The sequence below is a fragment of the Lepidochelys kempii genome, chromosome 10 (genome assembly GCF_965140265.1).
Source record: "Lepidochelys kempii isolate rLepKem1 chromosome 10, rLepKem1.hap2, whole genome shotgun sequence".
NCBI lineage: Eukaryota > Metazoa > Chordata > Testudines > Cheloniidae > Lepidochelys > Lepidochelys kempii.
Window position 1 is genome coordinate 84,808,696 of NC_133265.1, and position 27,504 is coordinate 84,836,199.

A 27,504-nucleotide genomic window follows, 5' to 3' on the forward strand; every position below is an offset into this window, starting at 1 on the left:
GATAAAGAACAGTTTCTTCCAAACCAGCCACCAATAGACATGTCCCCAGAACATTAGCAAGTAGTGATGGGAACAGGGTGTTTCAAACATGAACCTTCCCTGCAGTTTGCAACCCAAGTGCTGCAGCCTTGAGCTTGCTCCTGCTGGAATGAGGGCCAGAATGAGAAATTGACTAGAAAGTGTCAGGGGGTAGCCCTAGTCTGAGTCCACAAAAACAATGAGGAGTCCGGTGGCACCTGAAAGACTAACAGATTCATTGGGGCGTAAGCTTATGTGGGTTAAAAAAACACTTCTTCAGATGCATGGAGTGACACATGAAGAGAAGGGAGTTACCTTACAAATGGAGAACCAGTGCTAACAGGGCTGATTCAATCAGGGTGGATGGCACTGGTTTTCCATTTATGCCTGCACCTGTAATCTTCACTCCATGCATCTGAAGAAGTGTTTTGGTATTTTTACCCACCTAAGCTTACACCCAAGTAAATCCATTAGTCTCTAAGGTGCCACCGTTCTGGACTAGAAAGTAACTCTGCACGGAAGTGAAACTGAGTGGTAGAGTTTCATCCTCACAGCAGAGAGAAATGCACCAAACAGCTGGGCGAAAAGGAAGGTGTATTTACAGCCCGAGTACATTTGCATTTTTAATATGACTGTGTACTGAGTCTATGTATAAAGAGCACGGGCAGGAGGCAAACCTGTTTCTGTGTCACTGATAACTTGAAAGAAAATGAGCTTGAATGCTTACGGATCAATGTCCTAACAGATAAAGCATAAGATGGGGTATTAGTTGGTGTCTGCTACAGACCACCCAATCAAACTAGGGAACAGGATCACCAGTTCCTTACGCACCTATCTATAATGTGTAGGGGGGTAAGCTGAGCGATCCTGGGGTACTTCAATTTTGAGTGAAATACGCTGGAGGTCTCATGCTGCCAGTATGAAAACATCCTTGGAATTCCTGAATATTAGAGATGACAATTTCCTAACTCAAAAAATGTTTCACCCAGCAAGGAGGATTCTATATAAGACTTTGTCCTGACAAATAAAGAGGAACTGATCATAGAACTGAACATGAATGGTAATTTAGGTACAAGTGATCATGACTTGATCATCACATTTATAATGTGCAACAGAATAAAATCCAGACCAGTGATGCATATGCTTGTTGCTTTAAAAGGGCCAATTTCACAAAGCGGAAAAAAATTATGAGCCAAATCATCTGGAAGGAGGAATTTAATCAGAAAAAAATGAATAATTGGGAATTGTTTAAGAACATTTAACTAGAAGCCCAAAATGCACAACTGAGGAAGAAGGTTGCACTGGTTAAAAATGGACTTCCCTTTGAGGGAAAGTGAAGGCAGTGATAAAAAATTTAAATATATAACAAATGAAAGAAAGGGGAAGTTGATAGTAGCAAACGGATAGTAGTAAATATAAATCAGAAGCTAGGAATTTGAGACAATTGATAAAGGAAGCAAAAAGACACAAGGAGAAATCTATGGCCAGCATTGTTAAGGACAGTAAGAAGGAATTTTTAAAGTATATTAGGAACAAAAATAATCCTAATAATGGTATTGGTCCACTATTAGATGGAAGTGGTAGAATTATCAATAATAATGCAGAAAAGGCAGAAGCATTCAATAAATATTTGTTCTGTATTTGGGAAGAAACAGATGATGTAGTCATATATGATAACACACTTTCCATTCCACTAGAATCTCAGGATCATGTTAAACAGAACCTACTAAAATTAAACATTTTTAAAATCAGAAGGTCTGGATAACTTGCTTCCAAGAGTTTTAAAAGAGCTGGCTGATGAGCTTGCTGGACCATTAATGTTTACTTTCAAGAAGTCTTGGAACACCAGGAAAGTTGCAGAAGACTGGAAGAAAGCTAATGTGCCAATATATAAAAGCATAAATGGAATACCAGTCTGACATTGATCCTGGGCAAGATAACGGAGTGGCTGATACAGTCTCGATTAATAAGGAATTAAAGGAGGGTAATATAATTAATGCTAATCAACATGAATTTATGGATAATAGATCCTGTCAAACTAACTGGATATCTTTTTTGATGAGATTATAAGTTCGGTTGATAAAGTGATAGTGTTGATGTAACATACTTCTGTAAGGCATTTGATTTAGTATCACAACATTTTGATTTTAAAAAATAGAATACAGAAATTAACCTGGCACACATTAAATGGATTAAAAGCTAGCTAACTGATAGGTCTCGAAATGGCACAGGTGTGACAGCAGCTGGAATACTGTGCAGTTCTGGTGTTCACAATTCAAGAAATTATTGGCGAGTGTTCAGAGAAGACCCACAAGAATGATGAGAGGATTAGAAAACCTGCCTTACAATGATAGACCCCAGGAGCTCAATCTCTTTAGTTTAACAAAGAGAAGGTTAAGGGATGACTTGACTACATCTGTAAGTACCAAGAAATATTTGATAATGAGCTTTTTAGTCTAGCAGAGAACAGTCTAACATGATCCAGGGGCTGGAAATTGAAGCTAGACAGATTCCAACTGGAAATAAGGCATACGCTCTTAGCAGTGAGGGTAACTAACCATTGGAACAACTTACCAAGGGTTGTGGTGGGCTCTCCATCACTGACAATTTTTAAATCAAGACTGGGTGTTTTTCTAAAAGCTTTGATCTAGGGATTACTCTGGCCTGCGATGTACAGGAGGTCAGACTATAATAGTCCCTTCTGGACTTGGAATCTATGAGGATGTGAAAGCCTCCTCTTTACCCCAAACCCCAGGATGGGGACTTTCATGTAACAGAATAGATTCTGATCATGCATCTCCTTACAAAGAAGAGGAAACCACTTATGTGTCAGAGGAGTAATTAAAACAAACTAGCAATTGCACAGGAAACAGTCACTGGTAATTTGATGCTGCTGAGAATAACAGTGAATCGGCATTGTGACTGGAAAGTGGACTCACAGGGGTAAGTTTTGGGAGTTTTGTTTGTTGAGCCAATTGTTAACTGGGTCATCACCACACAGGGCCCAGCTGGGAAAGGTCAATTATTACTTTCTGATACAAATTAAATCTCCCTGTCGGGAATCCGGCCTCTCCACTGGTAATGTGCCCATCATTGCAGGAGCCCCACCCACACGAGGGCATCACACGTGGGACAGGAACTGAGCCCACGGCCAAGAGGTCAGAGGCTTACACATGAGACTGTAGAGAAGCCCAGGGACAGGAGGGGATGGGACAAGATTGTCCTGGCCTCTCACGTGCCTTTTCTGGGGGCCATATGTGCTGTGAGTTCTCATCCTGCCTGAGGCTGCCAGCCCTCCAAGGAGGCCTGTGCCACTCACCTGGCTCAGCAGGGATGGCCCTGGAGCAATGGAAATATTGGTGGTACCCCAACCTGCACAAGGCACGGTGCTCTGGAGCCAGGCCTCTCTCCTGACTGGCTGGAAGCTTCAATTTGTAACTGCATCCCCCACCTTGCCACAGCCCATCAACACAGCTTGGGCTTAGCCCTTCCTAGCGGCTCTTGGAGCAGGAGTGGAGGGATGTATGTCACAAGCCCAGAGAGAAGGCAGGCTGCCAGCTCACACTGGTCCAGAGAGGGTGCATTTCTCCACAGGCTCAGGCTACCTGTGAGCTACCTGCCACTGAGAGGGAAGGGCCAGGAGACGTGGAATCCAAAACCTTGGCTAAGAACAGCCCCCACAATCGAGGGATCGTCACAGTTGCTCCTATTGGTCACCCTGACAGAATCCAGCCCAGGAAACCTAGTCCCATTTGTGGCCAACAGCCAACTGTACTGATTTTACGACAGATTCATCTGCAGCACTTGCTGCTCTGGGGACGGAGACCCTGGTGATTTGACTTCTGCAGACAGAGGGAACTTGCAATTTCCAAACGCACCTGGATCAAAGCAGGCTGGTCCAGTGCTGATGCCCACCTCTTACGTTGCGTAATTGTTAACTTCCAAGGTCATCTGGAATGACAGCCAATGAGAAAGAGCATTTCCTGGCTTGCTGAAATTCTGACTGAAACTCCAGCCCAGTGGGACATCATGTGCTTTGCATGTTATTGTCGAGCTTTTTCCTGTTATATCTACATTGTTCACCAGCTGAGTTATGTGCTGAAGCCCTATCTGAGCTGTGGTGACATAACACTATTTTTGGGGGATGCACTGTGATACTCTGCCAGGGCAGGCAGTACAAGCTGTGCCCCGGCCCACAGCTGCGCTGCATCAGTAGCGTTAGGGCTTCCCTTGAATCAGCGTAACCCTGGGGGTGCCAGGGGTCTGTTCTGCCCTCACTGCAGGGCGGGGGGCAGGGGAGCTCTTTGATGGCCAAGAAGTAGCTACCAGAGATCTCCCCTCCCCACAGTCTAGGACGGGGCAGCAATGACAGGACAAACCCATGTCCGGCTAGCTACTGCCTATGAAACAAGTCTCACCAGATACATAAAGCCCTGGGGTTTGGATATGGATTGGGGTCCCGGGAGGGGTTGGGGGGTCCATGGAGGGGGCAGTCAGGGGACAAGGATGGGGGGGGTTGGATGGGTCAGGGGTTCTGAGGGCGGGAAGTGGGAGGGGCAGATACAGGGTGGGGCCCAGCCTGTTTGGAGTGGCACAGTTTTCCCTACATACCGTTTCACAATCCTGATGTGGCCTTCAGGCCAAAAACTTTGCCCACCCCTGGTCTAGACGTTAGGGCAGCACCTGAGGGTCACAGAGTACAAAGCCAGAAGTGGCCATTGTGCTCCTCAAGTCTGACCTCCTGTCTAGCAGAGGCCAGTGACAGTCACCCAACTACCCCTGCACTGATTCCGTACCTTGTGGGGATGGACACTCCTCCACCACTGCCCTTGGCTGTTTGGTCCAATGGTTATTTTTAGTCCAATGGTCATTCTCACTGTTAAACATTTGGGCCTAATTTCTAATCCGAATCTGGCTTGTTTCCAGCCACTGGATGAGAGTTTGACTTTCAGATCCATATGAATGTCCTGCCAGGTGCGGACTGGACCCATAAGTGGGTCTTTCCACTGGGGAAAGAGGGCAGCTAGCAACAGGCAGGAGCAGCACATAGCTCACCACCTTTCCAGCTCCTGAGGCCCCCCAGCTGTGGCTTCCGCAGGAAGGCTCACCAGCATGCAGCTCAGGCTCTGCCACCCCAGTGGTTGGGTTTCCTGGAAGCAGAAACCTCTTCCTTTCTTCCAAGAAGGTAGCAGAGAATTGCAGAAATTAGGTCAGTGCTTGTGACGCGGCCTGAAATCAATTTCTAGGGCAACCCAGGGCGGGGTGGGACCAGATAGGACCGAGGTAACCCTGATGCAGCCTTACAAGGGCTCCTGGAATTGCCCCACCTCCTCTTGACGGCTGTCCAACATGAATCATGGCAGCAGTTCTCTCCAAAACGCTGACCAAGCCAAGCAGGTGCTCCTGTGATAAGGTGTGGCCACACCCCGTGGTTAACAAACAAGTGCTCCCGTGACGTGCCACCGCACTGCAATGGTTTAACACCTCAGCTTCTCTGTGAAATCCTGGGTAGCTGCTATGACAGTGCATCATGGCCACTCCCCCGGAGCAGAACCGTGATGGCACACACAGACCACAATCACTTCTGCTGCCTGGCACTTCTGGGAAACACCAGCCACGACAGGCTCTATCAGTCCCAGGCACCCGAGAAAGGCTTCCTGTGCCCACTCCCCCAGCCCAGGAAAGAGGCTGCCCTTTTATTAAACCTTTGGGGCCCCTGCCCTGGAAGTCCCTATTCAGACACTGAGCTACGGCTGCTATGCCCCTCTGAAGGGCAGGCTGGGGGGCCCTGAAGGATGAATAGCGTGGCTGCAAATCAGAAGTGTGGAGGCCTGGGAAGGGGCATCAGGCTTCTTGTTTCCTGCGCAGGGAAATGGCTGCAGTGACTGGCCATTCCGTTGGGTTCACCTTTAATTTGTAGCCAGAACGGGAGTGTCAGGGCCGAGGGGCCTACTGATCGATACAAGACCCATCTCATCATGGCTCTGTCTCTGGAAGCAACTTGGTACATATTGACACCTGGCTGGGTGGCAACAGGATACCATGTGCAGCATGAATGGGCAAGGGGGATGGCCATGCTGTTAGCTGTCAGGTGAAAGGCAGGAGGTCTCCAAGCCCAGCAGGCTGTAATACAGTATATAGCTCACCCCACTGCACAGGGGCACCCCTATGGGAGCTCCTCACCATGGAGATATTGGAGACTTCAAGGCTCTGAGTGCTCAGCAATTTAACATCCAGGCTGATGAGTTTTATGGAATAGCCCCAAAGTTCATGGCCACCCTAGCCTGGCACTGCTGAGTCAGCTCTGGTATTGGACAATGGGCATCTGAGAGGCAATCACTTCCGCCCCTGCTTTGAGGGAGGAGCTAACCCGCCTCCTGGCATGAGGGCAGGTTCGGTGAGTCGCCCTCAGGACTCAGATGCATAAATGGTCCCTGCCCAGTGGAGCTCACAACATCCCAAACAGGGATGCAATGCAGCAAAGAGCAAACCCACCCTCCTGCCTCCCACTTCTTGTGGCTGGTGCAGGTCACCGCAGGGCAATTAGGTTCTTCCACTGCCCAACAGGGACCAAGACCTGGCGCTAACAGCAGGGATGTGACTCGTGCTCCTGGAGATCAAAACTAAGCTCCTGCTCTTTCCTCCCACCAAACTCTTTGCTCTCCCTTATTCTCCATCATCACCGCCCCGCCTCCATGCCTGAATCCCATTGCTGTCCTCCACACCGCCCCTTCCTCCCTTGTCCGGGGTCTTGTTATCCCTCCTGATCACTGGCCTCCCTCACGCCCACGCCCCAGAGGCGGCTGCAGCCCCTCTGGCGCCCCTAACCCCAGCCTGTGCCATACAACTGCTTACTCAGCCTGGGCCTGGCTCTCAGCTCTCATCCACCCGGCCCGCCCCGGCCCCGGCCCCGGCCCCGGCCCCCTCCGGCTCCGGCCCCGGCCCCCCCCCCGGCCCCCGGGGCCCCCCCCCGGCCCCCGGGGCCCCCGCCTGGGACGCCTCCCAACCCGAGAGGCCAGGCCCCCTCTGGGAGCAAACACCGCGGCTCCCCGCCAGGCCGCTCCGCGCCCCGCGATCCTCGGCGCTGCCCCGGGCCAGGCCCTCGGAGACGGGCGGGGCCGGCGAGGGAGGAGCCGCCAGCTCCCAGCGCCGGCTGACCGGGCCCGAGCCCCCAGGGCTCCCGACTAGCCCTGTGTCCAGCGCCACCGTCCCACAATTCCCTGCGGCGCGGGGCCGACAGTCTATCATCTGCTTCCGGAAACTATCCCTCCGCCCGGACCCGTTCTGACGCAGTTCCGGTCAGTGGGAGGGCGAGAGCTCAGCTAGTTTCCGGTTCCGGGTCTTGGCGGTGATGCCGTGAGAGGGTGGTTCCGGTTCCGGTTCCGGGGTGGACGGTTGCCGGAGGCTGTCTGCGGTGTCGGTGGGTCCCGCGTTTGGGCCAGAAGCTGCCGCCATGTCGGTCCCCAGCGCCCTGATGAAGCAGCCGCCGATCCAGTCCACGGCGGGGGCCGTGCCCGTCCGCAACGAGAAGGGTGAGAGCGGCCGGGGTGCGGGACGGGGGGGTGTCGGGCTCAGCCCGGGGTGCGGGGGGGTGGCGTCTCAGGGGAGGGGGGCGTGTGGAGACGGAGGGGGGGCGTGTGGAGACGGGGGGGTGGCGTCTCGGGGAGGGGGGCGTGTGGAGACGGGGGGGGGGCGTCTCAGGGGAGGGGGGCGTGTGGAGACGGAGGGGGGGCGTGTGGAGACGGGGGGGTGGCGTCTCGGGGAGGGGGGCGTGTGGAGACGGAGGGGGGGCGTGTGGAGACGGGGGGGGGGCGTCTCAGGGGAGGGGGGCGTGTGGAGACGGAGGGGGGGCGTGTGGAGACGGAGGGGGGGCGTGTGGAGACGGGGGGGTGGCGTCTCGGGGAGGGGGGGCGTGTGGAGGGGGGGTATGTGGAGATGGGGGGTGGCGTCTCGGGGGAGGGGGTGTGTGTGGAGACGGGGGGGTGGCGTCTCGGGGAGGGGGTGTGTGTGGAGACGGGGGGGTGGCGTCTCGGGGAGGGGGGGCGTGTGGAGGGGGGGTATGTGGAGATGGGGGGTGGCGTCTCGGGGGAGGGGGTGTGTGTGGAGACGGGGGGGTGGCGTCTCAGGGGAGGGGGTGTGTGTGGAGACGGGGGGGTGGCGTCTCGGGGAGGGGGGCGTGTGGAGACGGGGGGGTGGCGTCTCGGGGAGGGGGGCGTGTGGAGACGGGGGGGTGGCGTCTCGGGGAGGGGGGCGTGTGGAGACGGGGGGGGTGGCGTCTCGGGGAGGGGGGCGTGTGGAGACGGGGGGGTGGCGTCTCGGGGAGGGGGGCGTGTGGAGACGGGGGGGTGGCGTCTCGGGAGGGGGGTGTGTGGAGACGGGGGGGTGGCGTCTCGGGAGGGGGGTGTGTGGAGACGGGGGGGGTGGCGTCTCGGGAGGGGGGTGTGTGGAGACGGGGGGGGTGGCGTCTCGGGATGGGGGGTGTGTGGAGACGGGGGGTGGCGTCTCAGGGGAGGGGGGGTATGTGGAGATGGGGGTGGCGTCTCGGGGGGGTGGCGTCTCAGGGGAGGGGGTGTGTGTGGAGACGGGGGGGTGGCGTCTCAGGGAAGGGGGGGTGTGTGGAGACGGGGGGGTGGCGTCTCAGGGAAGGGGGGTGTGTGGAGACGGGGGAGGTGGCGTCTCGGGATGGGGGGTGTGTGGAGACGGGGGGTGGCGTCTCAGGGGAGGGGGGGTATGTGGAGATGGGGGGTGGCGTCTCGGGGGGGTGGCGTCTCAGGGGAGGGGGTGTGTGTGGAGACGGGGGGGTGGCGTCTCAGGGAAGGGGGGGTGTGTGGAGACGGGGGGGTGGCGTCTCAGCATGGGGGATGGGGCCAGGTGGGTTTTCCCCAGCGTTAGTTGCTCTGGTGTCTTGGGAGCTGTGCCCTTTTTGTCCTGGGGTGCTGGGGCGGTGAGAAGCACAGGTCTGCAGTAACCCATCCCCCTCCCTCCTCACAGGTGAGATCTCCATGGAGAAGGTGAAGGTGAAGCGCTATGTGTCGGGGAAGCGGCCAGACTATGCGCCCATGGAGTCCTCGGACGAGGAGGATGAGGAGTTCCAGTTTATTAAGAAGGCAAAGGAGCAGGAGTTGGAGCCAGAGGAGCAGGAGGAAGATTCCTCCAGTGACCCCCGTCTGCGGCGCTTGCAGAACCGCATTAACGAGGATGTGGAGGAGAGGTGAGCTCCTGTCCATGACAGCCCTGGCTTAGTCAAAGAGAGAGACACAGCAAGTAGTGTCAGGCCCACCTGCCCTTGAGAGACCCTTACAGCTGTGGCTTTACAGTCACCTTCGTTACGTTTTCGGCAGTTTCTCTTTGTGAAAGACTGAGCCTTTGAAGCTGACTCTGCCGACATGCTGTCCAAGGCACTGTAAACAAACTGAAAATACGAAGAAATATATGGAAAGAAAAGGTTTTCTCTCAACTTTTTGTTATGGTAACTAGACTTTGCTTGAGTCAGTTGTAGGGATGCATTTTTCAGGTGTGTAACTTTTTGAAGTGTCCTTTTTATATATTCCCCACATCTTAAATAGAGGGGTACAGGAAGGAAAAAACAGCCCTACACATTGTCACAAATAATTCTTTAGATGTAGGCTAGGGCAATTAGTCAGCAAGTTCTGAAAGTGACCATAAATAATACAGCTAGCTCCTTAAGGTCTTAACATGGGGAGGAAAGCAAAATCTATAAAACCGGATAACATTCTTGTATGGAGATAGGGGGACGTCATGTTACTGCATCTAATTGGGATAGACAGATGAGTAATGTTTGTTTAATTCACCTCAAGTCACTAATTCATGTCTACGAGGAGTATTCATATCTATGGGTCAGTTCTAGCATTGCCTCAATATTTACAATTGCTAATGAAGACGCAGGATCCCAGCGGAAGCTGCATTTGCTAAGGTGGGATGAACAGAGGTGTCTATTCCTGAGCAATCCAGCTACTGGATCTTAAATGTCACCGTGTAAACCAACCTTCTGAGAAGAAATGTTACTTTTTCCAAACTTTGCTGCTGTAGCTCTGCCTGCAGCCTAGGTGCTCAGACTGCCAAGGAGAGTAACCCGTGGTTTGCACTGGAGCAGCATGTACATAAGTGCTGTGATTGTTACTGTCTCGTTATATTTCAGACACTGGTGGGTCTAGCCACGTTTTTTAGTTACCTGAGTATTTGAGATGAACGCATGTTCAGCTTGGCATGCTGAGATACACCTTTGCTGTGATTATTGGGCTATAACAGTGGGGTTAGGAGGGTTAGGACAGGGTCATTGTGGGGTTGGAATGGCTTGAGAATTCCTGGCTGGCTTATAGATTTTAAAGTCAGAAGGGACCATTATGATCATCTAGTCTGACCTCCTGCACAACGCAGGCCACAGAATCTCACCCACCCACTCCTGTAACAAACCCTTAACCTATGTCTGAGCTATTGAAGTCCTCAAATAGCTTGGATGTGTATGTATGGGGACTTCAGTTTGAAGCGCCCCAGAGCATTTAGATGGGCTGTGGCCTACGGTTGCTGCTTTATGGCAGTTGAATTGCAATGAAATGTTAACTTTGGTGTCTGTGCATAGACTCGCAAGGCACCGCAAAATTGTCGAGCCAGAAGTAGTTGGAGAAAGTGACTCGGAGGTGGAGGGAGATGCCTGGCGCATGGAACGGGAGGATACTAGCGAGGAGGAAGAAGAAGAGATTGACGATGAGGTATGTGCAGAGCTGCAAATGTGCTGGAAGCACCAGTTCCCCACGCTCTCTCAGCTGAGTTTCCACAGGGTGGGGTCCAGCTTCCTGCAGCTGAAAGCAGTACCAGATCCATGGGCAGATGGGTCTGGCTAATATGCGAACGAATCTGAAAGAGGTTAACTGTCTGTCTACAGATGGCCTCGACTTGCTATTTGGGTTACATGGGATAAGTATCATAGGATGAGAGGGAAGGTCCTCTCATGGATCAGTAAAAGATATGAAACAAAGGGTAGGAATAAATGGTGCGTTTTCACAATAGAGAGAGGTAAATAATGGGGTCCCCAATACTGGGTTGTGTGCAGTTCGACATATTCATAAATAATCTGAAAAAGGGAATGAACAGTGAAGTGGAAAAGTTTTCAGATGATACAGAATTATTCAAAATACGTAAGTCCAAAGTTGACTGCAAAGCGTTACAAAGGGACCTCAGAAAACTGGATGAGTGGGCAACAAACTGGGAGAAGAAATTCAACAATTGATAAGTGGAAAGTGTAATGCACATTGGAAAAAATAATTCTAACTACACATGTATAACGAGCTTTAAATTAGCTGTTACCATGCAAGAATTTTGAGTCTTCGTGGCTAGTTCTCTGAAAACTTCATCTCGGTGCACAACTGCGGTCAAAAAAGCAAACAGAATGTTAGGGACTATTGGGAAAGGGATAGATCATAAGATCGAAAATATCATAATGCCACTCTATAAATCCACGGTACGCCCACACCTTGCATACTATGGGCAGTCTGGTTGCCCATCTCAGGATATAGTGTAACTGGAAAAGGTTCTTAATGGGCAACAGATGATCAAGGGTACGGAACGGCCTCCCTACAAGGGGAGACTAAAGAGACTGATGCTGTTCAGCCTAGAAGAGAGACGACGAAGGAGGGAGGTGATAGAGGGTTATAGGAGCGTGACTGGTGTGGAGGAGGTGACTGCAGAAGCATTATTTACCCTTTCACATAATACAAATGCCTTATTAAATTAATAGGCAGAACATTGAATACAACAGGAAATACTTTTTCACACAATGCACAGGCAGTCTGTGGAACATGTTGTCATGGGATGTTGTGAAGGTCAAAAGTAAAACTGGGTTAAAAAAAACCTACCTAGGTAAGTTCCTGGAGGACAAGTCTATCAATGGCTATTAGCCAAAATGGTAAGGGCTGCTACCCCTTGCTTGGGGTGACCCTAAATCTCTGACTGCCAGAAACTTGTTGGGGAAGATGGGGTGGATCTCTCCAAAGCTCCCTGTTCTGCACACTCTCCCTGAAGCTCTGGCAGTAACCACTGTCAGAGACAGGATACTGGTCTGGCCCAGTATGGCAGCTCTTATGTGCAGATGTCTCACCACTGGCCTTGCTGTGGGAGAGAACATTGGCTGAAGCCCACCCTGGTTTGCATGGTGAGGTATGCAGAGCAGTGGATCAGAGTGTGGCCTCTATGGAACAAGGAATCAGTACTGTTAATGCCAGTAAATTCCATCCATTTCACCCACTGCATGAAGGAGTTAGAATGGACTTAGGGCCTCTGCCCCTCTCGGGCTTTCCTTGGGGCAAACATCCTCCCCCACCCCTCTGCAAGAGAACTGGGGGTGAGTGGAAGGTCAGTAGTTCCACTGACTCCCTTTGGGTTTGGTGTGCCTCAATTAGGAAATTGAGCGTCGTCGTGGGATGATGCGCCAGCGAGCTCAGGAGAGGAAGAATGAGGAGATGGAGGTGATGGAAGTGGAGGACGAGGGCAGGTCTGGCGAGGAGTCTGAATCAGAGTCTGAGTATGAGGAGTACACAGACAGTGAGGATGAAACAGAGCCACGGCTCAAACCTGTCTTCATCCGCAAGTAGGTGGCGTACTTTGCTGTTGCGGGGTGGGGGATTGCTCACACCTGAAGGAGGACAGAATGCCAGCCTAGACGGAAAACATGAAGGATCAGCCGGTGCACAGAGAAGTGGTGCTCGAGTTCGTTCTCATGTAACTGAGAAAGCAACTGGGGCACATGCTAATAGCACCTCAGGTTCTATCTGCAGGTCAGGTGCCGTCTCGGCACAGATATGCAGCATTTGTCTGTGTAATGGAGTGTCTGGGTGTGATAGATTCCAGGCAGCTGTTGTTTTTAGTGTCTGACACTGCAGCGTACGCAAGCTGGATGGGCTCAGAGTCTCTTCATGGTAATAGCTGTTATTTTTGGGTTGGTGCCGCTCAATGGTGATAGGGTGATTGCCAGTGAGGTGCAGAGTGCCACAGGAAATGGTTCTCTCCCCAGATCTGGGGGTGTTAGAGGCCGCTCGGAAAGTTGCTAAGGCAGCTGGGCCTGGAGCAGCACCAGACAGGTGAGGATCCCAGGGGCAGACACTGACTCCAGAGGAGCGAAATAGCCAGTGCTGGTGTGGGACTTCGAGAGGGATGGGTCAGGTGCGGTGGGAGGGGAAAAGAAGCCTGTGATGGCCCCTCTGTTCCAGGAAGGATCGAGTTACAGTCCAGGAACGAGAGGCAGAGGCCGTGAAACAGAAGGAGTTGGAGCAGGAGGCAAAGCGGCTGGCGGAGGAGAGGCGGAAGTACACGCTCAAGGTAATGGGGGACTGTCCAGTGGGGCAGAATATCTGTGGGAGGGGGAGAGGGTTGGTCTTGCAACAGGCTCAGTTCCCAGCTTGGTCCCCTCTGCAGATCGTGGAGGAGGAGACTAAGAAGGAGCTGGAGGAGAACAAGCGCTCGCTGGCTGCCCTGGAAGCGCTTGATACGGACGACGAGAACGATGAGGAGGAGTACGAGTCCTGGAAAGTGCGTGAGCTGAAGCGCATCAAACGGGACCGCGAGGAGCGAGAGGCGTAAGTGCTGCTGCAGCCTGGGCTTGGGGTTGAATGTCTCTAGTCCCTGACCCAGAAGACAGCGGCCACCAGGGGGCATCTTCCCTTCCCCATTTCCTGCTCTGTCTGCGGCCTAAGGCAGAGCAGAGGGCACCCGGTCTTAGCTCCTGGAGGGACAGGGCATTTGGTGCGTGCCCCTGGAATTTAGTGGGTTGAATTGCTTCCTGGAGCTTCAGTCTCTGGCCAGGGATGTGAGTGGGACAAGCTTTCTGTCCTCTGGGCAGAGCAGAGGGCATGGTGAGAGTAGGGCTGGCTCTAACGAGCTTCATGCCTCCTGCACAGACTGGAGAAGGAGAAGGCTGAGATTGAGCGCATGCGGAACCTGACGGAGGAGGAGCGCCGTGCTGAGCTCCGGGCCAATGGCAAGGTCATCACCAACAAGGCAGTGAAGGGCAAATACAAATTCCTGCAGAAGTACTATCATCGTGGGGCCTTCTTCATGGTGAGTGACTGCTGGGGCCCTGCTCTGTGGCAACCACGCCTGGAACAGTGCATTCCGTTCTGGATGCTTCAGGGGAAGGATTGGTTTAAGGGAAAGATTACAAGGGCTACAGCTGCATAGTGGCAACACAGCCACCGAAGAGTGTGTGGTGTCAGGAGACTAGGATGAGTCTGCTGTGTTTGACAGGTGTGAATCCCTAAGAGGGGGAAGGGTGTGATTTGGGCTTGCCTGAAGGTGAAGTTACATTGAATGCCAGGAAGCTTCCTAACAGTGAAATTGATTGTCACTTGACCTCCTGGGGGGTTTTCTCATGCATCCACTAATACAGGGGTGCTCAAACTGAGGGTCGGGACCCCTCAGGAGGTTGTGAGGTTATTATATGGGGAGTCATGAGCTGTCAGCCTCCACCCCAAACCCTGCTTTGCCTCCAGCATTTATAATGGTGTTAAATATATTAAAAAGTGTTTTTAATGTATGGGGGGGTCGCACTCAGAGGCTTGAGAATCACTGCACTAATACCTCTCTGGTAGTGACTGACAGATCTACGTGGATGTCTCGTCACTATTTGATCTCATATGGCCCAACACTCTTTCCACTCCCCCTTTCTCTGTCATTGTCAACCCGAATCTCTTCCCTGGCATTCAGGCCCGTAACCTGGGCTGATTTGTGTCTCCTCCATGTCCCACACATCCAGAACTTGCTGCTGTTTCCTCCACAACATCTCTAGAATCTGTCCTTTTTCGTTTCTACCTTTACAACTCAAACTCTCCTTGAGGCCCTCATCACTTGCCATCTCGCTGCAGTGACAGCCTTCCCACGCTGCCTCCTGCTGCCTTACGAAGTGTTGGTGCCAAAATCCATTGCCTTGTCTGTTCTATGCATGCTGTCCCCCCTGAATCCCTCCACTGGTGCCCTTCCTTTACTGGATCCTAGGCAAGCTTGTCACAGCTGTCAGAGGCAGAATCAAGTGGCCTGTTGTTTTGTCATTTCTGCCACATCATTAAAGCTAGCCTCATCTGCCCTTCTCATAAACAGACCCCTGCTTCTGCTGGCTGCACACACTGCCCTTCCTGAGCTCATCCACAAAGCCCCTGCCCTCAAGGAAGCTGTGGATAAACTGGAGAGGGGTCAGAGAAGAGCCATGAGAGTGATTACAGGATTAGAAAACCTGCCTTATAGTGATAGATTGAGCTCCTTGAGTCTGTCTGGTTTAACAAAGAGAAAGTTAAGGGGTGACTGATCCCAGTCTATAAGTACCTACCTGAGGAACAAATGTTTACCAATGGGCTCTTCAGTCTAGCATCAAAAGGTATAACATGGTCCCATGGCTGGAGTTTGAGACTGGACACATTCAGATGAAAATAAGGGCCTTGGAATCTGAATGGTGAGACCCCTTGCACACCTGCTTACATTTTGTTGTCTTGTGTATCCCAGGACTCTCCCCTTATGCTGTGACCCTTCCCTCTAACCTAGTGCAGCGCCCCAGAGCAGGAGGGTTGTAGGATGTTTGGAAAGTGCCTAAAAGCTACAAGAAACAAATGTGGTGGGAGGTTCTTTGCTTGCTGTATTTGCCACTGGTCTGAATAAAGCCCTGAAATGTGGACTGTTGAGGCTAATCATGTTCTAGACCCTGGAGATGGACTAGATGGGACACAAGCCTTGTCTCCAATTTCTGTGATTCTGACACAAGGAGGGAATCTTGAGTGTTGTTACCAGGACTCTTTGAACTATGCTGTTTGTGAAGAGTGTCCCTACCTGGTTTCCCTGGGGGCTTACTATAAATGACTGCCGCATGTCCGTCCCTCCCTAGGATGAAGATGAGGAAGTGTACAAAAGAGATTTCAGTGCCCCCACACTGGAGGATCACTTCAACAAGACCATACTGCCTAAAGTCATGCAGGTGTGTGTGCTGGAGATGGGCTTAGGGGAGTTGGGTGGGCTCTCAGCTAACAGGGCCTTAGAGGGCACCTGTGCTCTGGGGTGACACGGAGGCTTGGTCCACAGTGGAGCAGTGGTGCCGTGTACTCTGAGGATGCTGCAGGTCCTGCTTGCGGGGGGGTTGCTGCTCACACAATTTTTTTCTCCCTAGGTCAAAAACTTTGGGCGCTCTGGGCGGACCAAGTATACACACCTGGTGGATCAGGACACAACCTCCTTCGACTCTGCCTGGGGCCAGGAAAGTGCACAGAACACCAAGTTCTTCAAGCAGAAGGCAGCCGGTGTGCGGGACGTCTTCGAGAGACCATCGGCTAAGAAGCGGAAAACTACCTAAGGGAGTGCCCAGGACAGTGTCATGCTGCAGACAGCAGGGTGGAAAGGCACTTGTCTGCCATGGGTCCTAACCCTGCCAGAAATCTTGCGAGTGCGTTGGGGCATAAAGTGCACCTGTCTTGGCCAATTCCTTCTACTCTCCATTTGTTGAGCTGGGTGTTGCATTCTGTACTCCAGCGCTGAGCTCTCACCATTCTGCCTGGTAACCTGTGCGGGGCTGCACAGACTTTCCACCTGGCTCAATTGGAATTAGAGGAAAAGTCCATCCTTGTGCTAGGCTAGCCAGACCCAGTGCTGAATGGCTTTCGCCCCCACCAGCCTCAAGGAACTAGACAGCTTCCCAGATTCCCACTGCCAGAGGGCAGCAAATTCCCAGTTCTCTTGGAATTAGCAGCAGGGTCCTACGGGCTGCTCCAAAGTATCTCCCCACCTCTGCACCACACCCCATCTACAGTTGGGAATGTAGTTCCCTTTTGTTCTCTGGAACAGCTGTAACAGTCTCCTCTGCCCCACCTCTGAGGGGCTTCCAAGTCTCTTTGGCCTAGCCCTCTGCTTGGCTCTAGGCTCCCCTACCTGTACAGTCGGGTATGGGGCTCTTCCAGGCCCTAAGGCACAAGACCTGAGTTTTGATTAAAAGCTGTTTTCTCACAAGACTGGTGTTGCTATCCCTGTGGGGGAGGGAGGGGCACGTTGGTGGCTGAAGCAAGGCACTCTTCCTTCTCTCAGGGCTGCGGACCTCAGCTCACAGCAGGTGCAGGGTTAGGGCAGTTGTGCTCACTAAACCTGCTGGTGTGCGCTGGATGGAATCCTGGCTTTGAGTGAGGAGGTGACTCAGCAGCTGTTCCCTTCAGCCCTGCCTGCTACAGCTGTGTATCCCAGCACTGTTTCTGCTCTCCTTTAGGGGGTATTCTGTGCTGGTGCCCTGGCTTTGTGCTATTTGGCTGTTAGAGCTACAGCCCACCATCTCCTCTGGGAAGCAGCTTTCTCACACCAAGCAGTCAGTGCAGGCAATAAACACAAATTCCCCACGAGCCAGTCTTGGCCACAGCTAGAGACTGAAGAGATGCTCTGCCCCTCCAGCAGCTATTCAGAGGAAGGGTGAACACACAGCCCCCTAACTGGGCACAAGTTGAAGCTAGTTTTCTCTCTCGCCCTTCAACTCTACACTGCCTTTAAGAGCCAAGTCCCTGCTGCCAGGACAAGTTTTTTAACAACCAGGCTTGCCAGGGGGTTTCAGTAGGGAGCTGTGACCCTATAAAGCAGCCTGTGAGGTGTTGAAACCAGGGGCATGCTCTGAGTCAGCCAGAACCTCCCCTTAAATTAACCCCAGACATGTTACATGCCACACACCTCAGGGCTTCTAGCATGGTGTAAATAGAGAAGCTTGAGAAGGTCTCTGCCCTAAGCCCATGTGGTTTTAGGAGCTGACAAAAGGGGAAGATAATATGGGCTTAACGGAGGAAAGACTGAAGCCAGTGGAGCTCAGATAAGAACTAGAAAGGCTCTAGACTGCAAGCCTGTGAACAGCATGGAGAGAAACAGACTTGGGGGTGATGGAGCAATATAAAGGCAGAAGGGAATAAAGTTTATATCAAAGAACCATTCAGCAGGGGTGGGAATGTTACCCCATCTCTTCCTTTTGAGAGCTCAGCCATTGTTCTCTGAAGGGGGTTTAAGTGAACACTTCATTCAGAAAATGCTCCCTCAGCTCTGTACTCACCACCCTGGTGAGCTTTACAGGCCAGATCTCATGTGTCTCATTTCTGACACCATATTCATTCCTAACACAGCAGAGCACCATGTGACACAGGTGTGCAAGTAGCCTGCCATCTACACAGAGCACTGTGGTCAAAGTTGTCTACAACAGGTGGATGGTAGCACACTTTCAGGTTTCTCAGAGCCTGTTCATAGCTGCTTTACAAACTGCATCCACAGAAGGTTACGGATGTCTTTATTTCAATAAGTTAATACATGTAGCATCTGACTAGTCTCACTCTGTCAAACAGTTATTGGGAAGGCAGTGCACATGGCAGGGGTGACAGCACAAGACATTTCATGAAGTCCCAATAAGAGTCTTCCTCCCTCGTTCCCTTCTCAAAGTGGTCCAGTAGGAATGTGGTTAGTTGGTGAGGGTGATCAGAGCCTCCACCACGTTGCCCATATGTTCTCGCAGACTACGCTCCGCTGCTGCCCGAGAGATCTCCATCTCATTCATCTGCAGGGAAGGGAGCAGAGATAAGAGACGCTGCACAACAGCACACAAGAAAAGGGTTGGACTCAATTAAGGTTTGGTACTCCAGCATTACTGAGGCCTCAACCAAGAGTATGAGTCACACAGCTGCTGCAGAGTCCAGCTACTGTTCCTGGCCTACTACAGTGCAATGCAGCAAAGCAGGGTGGATAAAAATCAGTGATTTGTAAAAAAGTTTTTGATAGGCTTTTTCCTCAAAAAGCATTTTATCTAACGATAGTTTTAATTAAGATACATGATAGCTCAAAGATATCTCACTACGGAATAGGGATTATTAATTCTATAGTATGAGAATATATTCATGCAATGTTTACAAAAAGTTTTGTACATGAGTTCCCATAGTTCATGGATTAGGGACCCAATCTTATGGAGTTCCAGGGGCTTCTGTATAGATTATTTAGGTTAATGTTTCTATCTACCCAATGGGACTCAGTGCTCAGTCTAGAAGATACCATCAGAGATTAGTTTTGCAGTTCTCAAACTGTGGATTTGTGTCTCCAGAGATAACATGCTTGTTAACAGCAAAAATATTTATAAATATATAGAGGTGAGAAACAACAGACCTCAACCCTATTGTCCCTCCACAAATTTGTGTACACAGAGTCAATCCCTTACCTCTCTCTAAAAGTGCAAAGTTTCAAAAAGTTCAATGAATAGAAGATTGTTGGGGGGTGAAATAGATCTGGACAAGGAGAAGAAGTCTGGAGATAAATGTGAGAAGGGAGGGAGAGGCAGTAGAAACAAAAGTGAAACTGTTTGAGCAGCATATTCCAAAGTCTTGAGGTCTTGCTGAGTGTAGCCTTCTTTGATTTGAGATCTACTCTACTGTTCTCTCACTAGAAGGGAAAACCCATAATGGCAGCAGGCCGTAAAAGAGACCCAGTTTGGGAATATTTTAATGAACTTCCTCTACCTGTGGGTAAGACAGGCATGCGTGCAAAATGCAAACAGTGCAACAAAGAAATGCAAGGCCTGGTTGCCCAAATGAAACAACACCATGAGAAGTGTTCCTTCTCAGGAGGAAGCTGCATAGATGATGATGAAAGGAACATGTCTGAACATGCAGGATCTTCAGGTTGATAAACTTTTTTTATTTCATACTTCTTTCTTAAGGACTGCCTGTCTTCCTTCTGGACTATTCTTGAATTCTCATGTTTGAGCAAAAAATATAGCTGTTACTCTATGATACTATCATTTTAGATGCAGTTGTGATAAAAATAAATAGCTGCAACAGGCAGATCTTCCTTTTACAATTTCACCTTTAGAGTAGTACTGAGTGTCAGTGAATGCAATGAGTAACACTAAATAAGCAGTATGGTAATAATAATTAAATAATGGCATGGGCTTATTTTGTTTAGGAGAATCCATCCTCAACATATAGGATTCTGAAGACTATCCACCTTCAAGATCACCCTCATTTTCTATAGTTTCAGAGTTATCTGCCAATGACAGTGTTTCAGTCACATCATGTATGTCACATAGCCACAGTATATCTATCACCTGTAGCAAAAAGAAAAAAAAAATCTCCATCATCCAGAAACAACCATAGATAAGTTTGTGATAAGAACCAGCAGATTATAAAAAGAGGTAATTGATGAAAAAATTGCCTGATTTGTTTATGCAACAAACTCTCCTTTTTCTATGATTGAGAACCCACACTTCATTAACATGGTTCAGTCATTAAGACCAGGATACAGTCCACCCAACAGAGCAGATGTCTCAGGCAAACTGTTGGATAAAGTGTATGAAAGAGAAATTGAGCAATGTGCAAACGGTCTAGAGCAAGGGTAGGCAACCTATGGCACGTGTGCCAAAGGCGGCACGAGAGCTGATTTTCAGTGTCACTCACAGTGCCCAGGACCTGGCCACCGGTCCAGGGGGCTCTGCATTTTAATTTAATTTTAAATGAAGCTTCTTAAACATTTTAAAAACCTTATTTACTTTACATACAATAGTTTAGTTATATGTTAAAAAGACTTATAGAAAGAGACCTCCTAAAAATGTTAAAATGTATTACTGGCACGCAAAACCTTAAATTAGAGTGACTACATGAAGACTCGGCACACCCCTTCTGAAAGGGATGCCAACCCCCTGGTCCAGAGGGTAAAACTGTTAGCCTGAGTCTCGAAGGGTGGAGCAATGTCCACAATGATCCTGTTGTATGCGCTTGTGTGACCACAGAAGAAGGGAATGTCTTCCTTACAGAAACAATTGATACATCAGGAAATGCACACACAGGAGAATACTTACAAGAAGTAGCAGTAAAAGCTTTAACAAACTGTGAAAAAAAATGTCTAGTATGCAGCTTGGTCACAGACAATGCTGCAAATGTATCCAAGATGAGAAGAAATTATTTAGAAGAGAGTCCTAAGCTAATAACAGGTTTCAGAGTAGCAGCCGTGTTAGTCTGTATTCGCAAAAACATACAGTTGCAGTGCTCATTTGATGCACCTCCTAGCCAAAGACTTCAGTGTTCCTGAAATAAAGGCTAATGTTGTTGAAATTGCAAAATACTTCCATAACAACCACTTTGCAGCAGCTGCTCTGAAAAAAGTGGGAGGAACCAAGCTAACCCTCCCACAAGACGTGAGATGGAACTCAGTAGTGGACTGTTTTGAGCACTATGTCAAGAACTAGCCTAATCTGATGACCGTTTGTGAACAAAATCGTGAAAAAATAAATAGATGTCACTGTCACAGCCAAAGTTCTCAACATTGGGCATAAGAGAAATGTTGGACACATGCTGAGTACCCTGAAGCCTATTTCCGTAGCCTTGAACAAAACGCAGGGAAATAGTTGTTTTATTCCTGACACTGTTGAAATTTGGAAGGAATGGAGTGAGATCTTTAAAAGAGAAATATGCAGTGACAGAGTTAAATTACAAGCATTAAAAAAAAAAGAATGGGACAAGCACTATCTCCAGCTCATTTTCTTGCAAATATTCTCAATACTTGGTACTAGGGTCAAACCTTAACTGCTGAAGAAGAGGAGTCGGCTACAACATGGACATCCAGCAATCAGCCCTCCATAATGCCAACTATAATAAACTTCAGGGCTAGGGGTGAACTATTCAAGAAATATATGTTTGCTGACGATGTTTTAAAGAAAGTCACACCAGTGAACTGGTGGAAGTCAGTTAAGCACTTGGTTTCAGAGCCTCTTGAAGTGATAATCTCACTAACAGCAGTAGCTTCTTCTGCCAGTGTAGAAAGAATATTTTCTTCCTTTGGACTAATTCATTCCAAATTGAGAAATCGTTTGGGACCTAAAAGATCAGGAAAGCTTGTTTTTCTTTTCCAGATTGTGAACAAACAGGAAAATGAAGGTAAAGACGACTGAGTTAGACACAGAAGCCAATATTTTAAGTTTCTCATGTTGACCTAGCTGACATCGTCAATTTAATTTTTGGTTTAAAAAAAAATTAAACTATTTTAGTTAAAAACAATTTTAACAAAAACAAACCTTATTTTAAAAAACTTAAATGTTTAACTAAATTCAAAAATTCATATGCTTGTTTTGTTAAAATATTGTATGTTTGCTGTTGAAGAAAAAAATCCAGAATACATAACGTTGTTGTTTTAGTTAAATAAAACAATTTAAATGTCTGTCTGGTGATGTTCTCTTCCTAATACAGCATGGCAAAAAAAATCCTCCAAATATTAATGATTAACCTGTTGAATTGGAGATAGTTCACCTCAAATATCCATTTCAATTACCTTTGGTAAATGAAATAAACCAAACAATCATTCATTTTCTGATATAGCTGTAAAACTAATCTGAAAAGTTTTCAATATAAATCACTTAAAATGTATAGTGTGTTCCGTTTAAAAATGAAACCTACATCTCTCTCTGAGTTGTGAAGAATATGTATTAAGGTTATAACAACCAACAAAAATGCATTTTTATGTAGAAATCCACGATTAAATTGAGTCTTCCTGACTAGCGATTTAAATCAAATCCACCCTGCCTTCCATACTCACAATCAGTTCCAAATCTTCTTTCTTGATAGTAACTTTTGCCAGTTCCTTTTCCCTGTAACAAAAGGAATCAGAACATCAAGCACCAACACCACAGGCTCCAGACCAACTCAGTCACAACTGTAAAGTACAATCAGAAAGCTTGCAGCAACTCCTTGTTGAAGCATAAAGCCACCAGTCTTGAGACTGGACTTGGACAGGCAGGAAGTTTAACCAGAAAAACTACCCTGGTCCCCTAGGCCAGTGGTTTTCAAACTTTTTTTCTGGGGACCCAGTTGAAGAAAATTGTTGATGCCTACGACCCAGTGGAGCTGGGGATGAGAGGTTTGGGGTGTCGGAGGGGCTCTGGGCTGGGGTGCAGGCTCTGGGCTGGGGCCAGGATGAGGGGTTTGGGGGGCTCAGGGCTGGGGCTTGGGAGGGGGTCAGGGCTCAGGGCTGGGTGGTTTGGGGCTCTACGTTTGGGGAGGGTAGCGCTCAGGGCTGGGCAGAGGGTTGGGGCACGGACTTACCTCCGACAGCTCCCTGTCAGCGGCACAGCCAGGGTGCAGAGGCAGGCTTCCTGCTTGTCCTGGCACCATGGACCGCACTGTGCCTGATGCGGCCAGCAGCACGCCCAGCTCTTAGGTAGAGATGCACAAGCAGCTCTGCAGGGCTCTCGCCCACAGGCACCGCCCCCTCCAGCTCCCATTGGCTGTGTGGAGCTGGTGTCTGGGGCAAAACACAGAGCCCCACGGCCCCCCTGCCTGGAAGCCAGACCTGCTGCTGGCCGATTCCGGGCGCAGTGCGGTGTCAGAACAAATAGCAAGGCAGCACCACCAACAGGACTTTTAATGTCCCGGTCAGTGCTCACCAGAGCAACCCAGTGCCTTACATGTGACCCGCACTTTGAAAAATGCAGCCCTAGGCCTCCTGAAGAAGCTTCTGCATGTGCAAAGCTAAGTCACCTATTGCTGGACTGACTAGCTCAGGAACTGAAAGCCCTGCTTGGCATGGACCAGAATTGTCTGAGCTTCAGCTCCAAAGAAGCTATTTTAACCTACAGCAACAAATAAGGCTGATCCTTAACCTGTGGCTGCACTGGGCTCAGACTAGGGCGTGGGGGTTGCGTCTCAAAGCTCTATGCTGGAAAGGGGCAAGAGGTGCAGGGAGCGCTTACCTCTCTTGTTTTGCTTTCTGCTCTCTGGATCTTCGGTCTCCAATCACGGACATGGCCTGGGCAGGAGGAGCAGGGACGGTTACCGCCAGCACACAGAGGGAGCGGTCTCCCCGCAGCCCAGGAAGGCAGCACAATCACTTCAGCATACACTACCAGGCCAAGCTGAACATCTTCCCAACACCCCGGCCCCGAGGAGCCACACGCTGCAGCCTCTCGGGCTGGAATCTCAGGCCACTGCCAGTGGGTGGGGAAGAGCCACAGGCAGCTTCTGCCCCCCAGCTCCAGGGTCAAGTTCTGAATGGGCCCCCCACGCGTCCGCGTCCCCACACCCACGCCCGGCCGGCCCCTCCCCCACGCCCCGCTCCCCCGGCCCCTCCCCACGCCCGGCCGGCCCCTCCCCCACACCTCCCCACGCCCCGCTCCCCCCGGCCCCACCCCCACGCCCGGCCGGCCCCTCCCCCACACTTCCCCACGCCCCGCTCCCCCGGCCCCTCCCCACGCCCGGCCGGCCCCTCCCCCACGCCCCGCTCCCCCGGCCCCTCCCCACGCCCGGCCGGCCCCTCCCCCACGCCCCGCTCCCCCGGCCCCTCCCCACGCCCTGCCGGCCCCTCCCCCACACCTCCCCACGCCCCGCTCCCCCGGCCCCTCCCCACGCCCGGCCGGCCCCTCCCCCACGCCCCGCTCCCCCGGCCCCTCCCCACGCCCGGCCGGCCCCTCCCCCACGCCCCGCTCCCCCGGCCCCTCCCCACGCCCGGCCGGCCCCTCCCCCACACCTCCCCACGCCCCGCTCCCCCGGCCCCACCCCCACGCCCAGCCGGCCCCTCCCCCACACCTCCCCACGCCCCGGCCCCTCCCCACGCCCGGCCGGCCCCTCCCCCACACTTCCCCACGCCCCGCTCCCCCGGCCCCACCCCCACGCCCGGCCGGCCCCTCCCCCACGCCCCGCTCCCACGGCCCCTCCCCACGCCCGGCCGGCCCCTCCCCCACGCCCCGCTCCCACGGCCCCTCCCCACGCCCGGCCGGCCCCTCCCCCACGCCCCGCTCCCCCGGCCCCTCCCCACGCCCGGCCGGCCCCTCCCCCACGCCCCGCTCCCCCGGCCCCTCCCCACGCCCGGCCGGCCCCTCCCCCACACCTCCCCACGCCCCGCTCCCCCGGCCCCACCCCCACGCCCGGCCGGCCCCTCCCCCACACTTCCCCACGCCCCGGCCCCTCCCCCACACTTCCCCACGCCCCGCTCCCCCACGCCCGGCCGGCCCCTCCCCACGCGCCCCGCCCGCACCGTCTCCAGGTTCGAGCTCTGAATCTCCTTCTCCTCCGCATAGTCCGTGACCCGCTCCAGGTCCGCGGCGCCGCTGTCGTGTTTCCGGGGCTTCTCAGCCGGCCGCCCCCCGGCCCCGTCCGCGCCGCCCCCGGCGCCGTTCGGCTCCGTCTCCAGCTCCAGCTCCACGTCCCCCTCCGCCGCCATCGCGTCGCCGGCCCCGGACTTCCGCTTCCGGTCACGAGACTTGGGCCAGTCGCGGCGGCGGAACCAGCGAGACGCGCCCGGCGGGACAGAGCGGCCGGGCGCCACCCGCGGCCGGGCGGGGAATAGCGCCCGGCGCGCGGCCGCGGGGACTCGGGGCTCGCCCGTGGCATCAGCCCAGGCCCGTCTCTGCCGGCGCGGGTGCGAAGGAGCGCGGGGGTGGGGGCCGCGGGGACACGGGCCTGCCCGGAGCCCCTCCCTGGGCACCGGGGGACGGGCTGGTCGTGGCGCAGGGCACCAGCTGGCCCTGCCCCGCTCCCTCCGGACTGGGGATGCCCGCGGCGAGCCGGCCCCCACCACCCCGACTCGGTATCCCACTGCTGCCACCACTGAGACTCGGCCCCCCACCACCCTGACTCGGCCCCCCACCACCCCGACTCGGTCCCCCACCACCCCGACTTGGTATCCAACCACCCCGACTCGGTATCCCACCGCTCCCACCACTGAGACTCGGCCCCCCACCACCCCGACTCGGTATCCCACCGCTCCCACCATTGAGACTCGGTCCCCCACCGCCCCGAGTCGGTATCCCACCGCTCCCACCAATGAGACTCGGCCCCCCACCACCCCGACTCGGTCCCCCACCACCCCGACTCGGTATCCCACCGCTCCCACCATTGAGACTCGGCCCCCCACCGCCCCGACTCGGTCCCCCACCACCCCGACTCGGTCCCCCACCACCCCGACTCGGTATCCCACTGCTGACACCACTGAGACTCGGCCCCCCACCACCCCGACTCGGTATCCCACCGCTCCCACCAATGAGACTCGGCCCCCCACCACCCCGACTCGGCCCCCCACCACCCCGACTCGGTCCCCCACCACCCCGACTTGGTATCCAACCACCCCGACTCGGTATCCCACCGCTCCCACCACTGAGACTCGGCCCCCCACCACCCCGACTCGGTATCCCACCGCTCCCACCATTGAGACTCGGCCCCCCACCACCCCGACTCGGTCCCCCACCACCCCGACTTGGTATCCCACCGCTCCCACCATTGAGACTCGGCCCCCCACCACCCCGACTCGGTCCCCCACCACCCCGACTTGGTATCCCACCGCTCCCACCATTGAGACTCGGCCCCCCACCACCCCGACTCGGTATCCCACCGCTCCCACCAATGAGACTCGGCCCCCCACCACCCCGACTCGGTATCCCACCGCTCCCACCAATGAGACTCGGCCCCCCACCACCCCGACTCGGCCCCCCACCACCCCGACTCGGTATCCCACCGCTCCCACCATTGAGACTCGGCCCCCCACCACCCCGACTCGGTATCCCACCGCTCCCACCACTGAGACTCGGCCCCCCACCACCCCGACTCGGTATCCCACCGCTCCCACCATTGAGACTCGGCCCCCCACCACCCCGACTCGGTATCCCACCGCTCCCACCACTGAGACTCGGCCCCCCACTACCCCGACTCGGTATCCCACTGCTGACACCACTGAGACTCGGCCCCCCACCACCCCGACTCGGTATCCCACCACCCCGACTTGGTATCCAACCACCCCGACTCGGTATCCCACCGCTCCCACCACTGAGACTCGGCCCCCCACCACCCCGACTCGGTCCCCCACCACCCCGACTTGGTATCCAACCACCCCGACTCGGTATCCCACCGCTCCCACCACTGAGACTCGGCCCCCCACCACCCCGACTCGGTATCCCACCGCTCCCACCATTGAGACTCGGCCCCCCACCACCCCGACTCGGTCCCCCACCGCCCCGACTCGGTATCCCACCGCTCCCACCATTGAGACTCGGCCCCCCACCGCCCCGACTCGGCCCCCCACCACCCCGACTTGGTATCCAACCACCCCGACTCGGTATCCCACCGCTCCCACCATTGAGACTCGGCCCCCCACCGCCCCGACTCGGCCCCCCACCACCCCGACTTGGTATCCAACCACCCCGACTCGGTATCCCACTGCTCCCACCACTGAGACTCGGCCCCCCACCACCCCGACTCGGTCCCCCACCACCCCGACTCGGTATCCCACTGCTGCCACCACTGAGACTCGGCCCCCCACCACCCCGACTCGGTCCCCCACCACCCCGACTTGGTATCCAACCACCCCGACTCGGTATCCCACCGCTCCCACCACTGAGACTCGGCCCCCCACCGCCCCGACTCGGTATCCCACTGCTGCCACCACTGAGACTCGGCCCCCCACCACCCCGACTCGGTATCCCACTGCTGCCACCACTGAGACTCGGCCCCCCACCACCCCGAC

At 53.2% G+C, this 27,504-nt stretch overlaps 2 protein-coding genes across 2 annotated transcripts; one reads left to right on the forward strand and one right to left on the reverse strand.

Annotated features, from left to right (window-relative positions):
• Positions 1-7,353: 7,353 nt before the first annotated feature.
• On the forward strand, positions 7,354-17,010 carry MFAP1 (microfibril associated protein 1). The gene is made up of 9 exons (XM_073304613.1): positions 7,354-7,550; positions 9,010-9,229; positions 10,619-10,748; positions 12,435-12,622; positions 13,242-13,350; positions 13,447-13,607; positions 13,929-14,088; positions 15,899-15,988; positions 16,178-17,010. The coding sequence occupies exons 1-9, from the start codon at positions 7,472-7,474 to the stop codon at positions 16,358-16,360; spliced, it is 1,320 nt and encodes a 439-aa protein (XP_073160714.1). The 5' UTR covers positions 7,354-7,471; the 3' UTR covers positions 16,361-17,010.
• Positions 17,011-18,293: 1,283 nt separating this feature from the next.
• On the reverse strand, positions 18,294-25,233 carry HYPK (huntingtin interacting protein K). The gene is made up of 4 exons (XM_073304614.1): positions 25,024-25,233; positions 23,744-23,799; positions 22,591-22,642; positions 18,294-18,574 (listed from the first exon to the last, which is right to left on the reverse strand). Exons 1-4 carry the CDS (start codon positions 25,207-25,209, stop codon positions 18,479-18,481), a joined length of 390 nt encoding a protein of 129 aa, XP_073160715.1. The 5' UTR covers positions 25,210-25,233; the 3' UTR covers positions 18,294-18,478.
• Positions 25,234-27,504: the final 2,271 nt, after the last annotated feature.